The 4,212-nt window shown below is 34.7% G+C and overlaps 1 protein-coding gene across 1 annotated transcript; it reads left to right on the forward strand.

The window, feature by feature from the left end:
* The first annotated feature begins 1,641 nt into the window (after window positions 1-1,641).
* LOC149029272 (uncharacterized) lies at window positions 1,642-2,550 on the forward strand. Its single transcript, XM_089150319.1, has one exon. The coding sequence runs from the start codon at window positions 1,743-1,745 to the stop codon at window positions 2,235-2,237; it is 495 nt and encodes a 164-aa protein (XP_089006445.1). The 5' UTR covers window positions 1,642-1,742; the 3' UTR covers window positions 2,238-2,550.
* Window positions 2,551-4,212: the final 1,662 nt, after the last annotated feature.

Here is a 4,212-nt window from a genome sequence, read left to right on the forward strand (position 1 = left end):
AGAACCAAGTCAAATGGTTGACTTCTTCCTCTTCATCCTATATAGAGGACCTCAAACATCTTAAGAATGATTTCAATATCCATGTAAACGACAAAGTGAGGGAATTTCAAACTAAAAATACTAGATGATAAAATAGATTAGAAAATATGGAGGTATACATGTATGTACAGCTCATTAATTCATGGAAGCCATGAATCTCTATTAACTTACTTATATGTATGGTTGGAAACCTACCTACTTCCCTTCGTTTACATATATAATAGATCTCAAAAGTCCATTAATTGGTAATGAACAAAATTATTATTTGGAAATGATTTAATTACCTGTTGCAGCTAGCACGTTCTGAGTTGGGTGGTTTGGAAACAAATAGGATTAAATGATAAATATATAGGACAACTTTGGAATTATTTAATTTTTTATTAAATTAATTTTTTTGGTAAGAGGAATTTTTTAATTAATGCATTTAGAAGGTTTAAAATTATGTAGGTTTTTTCGGTGTATAAAGATATAATCCAATATGATTTCTATAATTTAGAGCCATGTGAAAACCAACCTAGATTGGTTCTCTCTCACATTTATTGGATGGTGCACCCATGTGCAGTTTTTTATTCTTTTTATTTCACTAAATGAAAAATGACTGTCAGTGGAGATCATAGAAAAGTTATGAGTTCAACCCTTGCGAACGACAAAGCTCCCTCTGAGAATGTAATCAAGATGCGCGCAAGCTAGCTTGGATGAGTGGAGAGAGAGAGAAAAACATGAAGGCACCAGCATATGTTATTGTGTAATGTCGTAAAGTTTGGATCATGTACTTGTACAAGGTTGCCCAAGACTCTTCCGGAACTAACCATATAGAACCAATTATGTTGGGAATAAAATCCAGTGAAGGACATTCGAGAATCTTCAAAACCAACCATATAGCATCTACCATGCTCGGAATAAAATTCACTCTACCATAAGTCCCAACAGAGGCTGAGCCATGATACATTATTTTCGCTTTTTTTCATTTTCCTTTTTTTTTTTTTTTTTTGGTTAGAAAAGAAAAGAAAAGATTGCGAGGCAATAATTTAAAACTTAAAATACTAAATTATTACAAAAATAAGAATAAATAAAAAATCATAAAAAACATTTTTAATAAGGGGCAACTAAGTGCTAAATATTTCACACATAAAAAGCTAATAACTTTCAAACCATTGCCGTTACCTTTAAAAAAAAATCTAATAAAGATAAGTTTTTATTTTTTTTATTATTATTATATTTTTTTGAAAGAGGGGAACCAGGGAAAGTATGGGAGGGGAAGACAAATATTGATATTTCCTACATTAAAAAGAGGACTGTAAGTATTCTTTAAGGAGGAAGGTTCATTACGATGGATTCTATATGGTTGATTTGTAGAGTGTCTTATTAGATATCCTTATGCAATGACATGGTCACGACTAAGGTTGTGCATATTGACTTGTTCTTTTCCCTTAAAATATAACCCAAAAATCTTTAGAAGATTTTGTGCAAGAATTCTGAATTTTCTCAATGCCAATCACCACCTCCACTACACAGCCCTTGCTTTGCTGGTCCATGCTGTACCGGGCCTTAAGCATTTTCTTCTATCTCATTTCGTCCTCTCTTGGCTTTATATATATATATAACCACCCTCATTCCTGAACCCTACCTCACCTTCATCAGCTCTCTTCTTCTTAGTTTTAAAACTAAAAGCTTCTCCTTCTCGATCGGCTACCAAGCTAGTCATGGCTCTCAACCGTGCCATGCTTGCTCTCACCATCTGCCTCGCTCTTGCAGCCTCGTGCATTGCTCAAACACCTGCTGCTGCGCCTAAAACCGCACCCGCCACAACCATGCCACCCACCACAACGGTTGCACCACCCACTGCAACGGCTGCACCACCCACCAAAATGTCTGCACCACCCACCTCAATGTCTGCACCACCCAAAAGCGTCGCAGCTCCACCAACCGTCATGTCTCCACCACCAGTTTCTTTACCACCGGTTTCGGCTCCCCCAACTACTACTCCTCCACCGGTATCTGTCCCAGCAGTGTCACCTGTGCTTGCACCTTCACCACCTTCACCTATGGCACCTTCTCCTAGCACTAAAGTGACTCCTTCACCGGCTATGGCTCCAGGTGCATCACCTGCGGTATCTACCCCGGGCAACGGTGCTTCTGCTCATGGAAGTAGCATGGCTGTGCTAGCACTGATTGGAGGAGTCGCTCTCCTTATCTAGGCTAGAACGATGGGTTCACTGCTCTTGTTGGGTTCTTAATTTTGATATGTAGATTAAGGTAATTATTTTGTATTCTTTTTTCCTTTTTCAAACTTTGTCAGTCGAGCCTGATCCGATATTTCTGATGAATAAAAGAAAACTACGGTGATTCTTTGTTTGGGTATGTAAGGAGTTAAATGACAACATTCTGTTACTTGTTCCTTGTGTTTTTTTAACATTTTTTACACAAAAACAGCCCAGATCATGTATGTATGTGTAATCTGGTATATTTCTTGTGTGTGGAGTTATTTATTTATTAAATGAATCAGCAAAATTTGACATAGTTTTGAGGTCACTTAAAAATTAAACACCAAATCATGAAAGAAAAACACTTCTGTTGGAAAGGCGGAAAGGTATTCTTGTCCTTTATATATCACAACATTACCTCCTATTTTGAAGCCCTAAAAATTCAATTTTCTTTTTGTTCATGTTTCATTCTTTAATTTATTTATTTATAATTTTTTTTTTGTTTTCTGTGTAACAATATATGATTTCAGCTCCTAGAAACAATGAAAATGTATAGAAATAAGAAAAACTGTTTCACACCTAAACACATGAAACAAAATAAAAACATTGCCTTACATTATAATCTTAGAAATACTTTTGTGATTTCTCTCCTATGGATTGTAAATAGATTTAATTTTGATTGGGTAGTGATAATATCATATCCATGACTGATTATATTCAAATTGATTTGGATAATTTTCATAAGTTGTTAGAAACATTCAAGTGGATATGAATATTTTTTAGATAGTTATTTTTTAAATACAAGGTTTTCAAAATGGTTATGAACACAAGTTGAATATGTACTTCTAGCAAACATTATGCATGTCAACATCTTTACCATTTTATTGATGCTCTGCTCTTTACCGGCCAATTTTTTCTTATTTGGAATTTGGGTTACACCAAGGCGGTTTCAGGCCATCTAGACAAATGTATATAGTTCATCAATTAATCATGGTAACCATGAATCACTAGATTTATTATTAACTTCTTTTTGAATCTGATATGGGATTATGCTTGGGAACAGCACTGTTGACTGCCCAGATAAAATTTTTAATCTAAATTAAATTTGGACCATTAAATGAACACTTAATTAAATGGTCCAGATTTAATCTGAACAGATAACTTCATCTGGGAGGTGAGCCGTTTAGTGCAGCGCTGCCCCCCAAGCAATTTGCTCCGAGGTACATCCAAGTCAATGTAAGTATATCTCAACTACATCCTCAAAATAGCTTTTAACTGTATAAAATTTAAGTATATAATGAAGTTTCACCCCAAAGTACTCCAAGAAATAACCTACTAGCTACTCATCTGCAATTGCATCATGGAAAAAGTGTCAGAACTTCAAGGAACAAAATCAAAACTTAGAAAGAACATAATCGGAAGGATTTTCATCACCTGTTCTAGATAGCACGTTCAGAGATGGGTGGTTTATAAATAAATGAGATTATATGATTAAAGGGATATGAAGTCGTGGTTTATGGGAGACAACTTTCGGATTATTTAATAAAATTAGGTTTTCGGTGTATAAAGATATGACCCCTTCAATTATCAGAAAATTATGATGTGGTGGAATTGTATAATTTGGAGCCATGTGAATACCAACCTAGATTGGTTTGCATTGCAAAGCATCTGATTATGAATAGGGGAGGTTTTGTTGTTGACAGATAACCAAAATAAAGAAATAAAGAAATAAAAAATAGAACATAAGTAAGTCTTAAGTAAATTTAATGTTTTAGTTTGGTAGAGATTTATCTAATTTTTGTAACATTTATTATAAATTTTACCATTGAAGTTGGAAGAGAGGAGATTAACAAGAACTCCAAAAAAAAGTGAAGAGGGTAAGATATCTCATCTCATAAGGAGGTGGAGACTATAGGAGAGATGAAGGCACTATCATCCGTTAGGAATGCTATGGAGTAAATTCTGGATC

The sequence above is a fragment of the Hakea prostrata genome, chromosome 1 (assembly GCF_041222555.1).
Source record: "Hakea prostrata isolate BN-2017 chromosome 1, UWA_Hpros_2, whole genome shotgun sequence".
NCBI classification, from domain to species: Eukaryota; Viridiplantae; Streptophyta; class Magnoliopsida; order Proteales; family Proteaceae; genus Hakea; species Hakea prostrata.

What these genes read in the sequence shown, in the direction of transcription:
- LOC149029272 (XM_089150319.1), top strand. Translation starts at nt 1,743, where the DNA reads ATGGCTCTCAACCGTGCCATGCTTGCTCTCACCATCTGCCTCGCTCTT.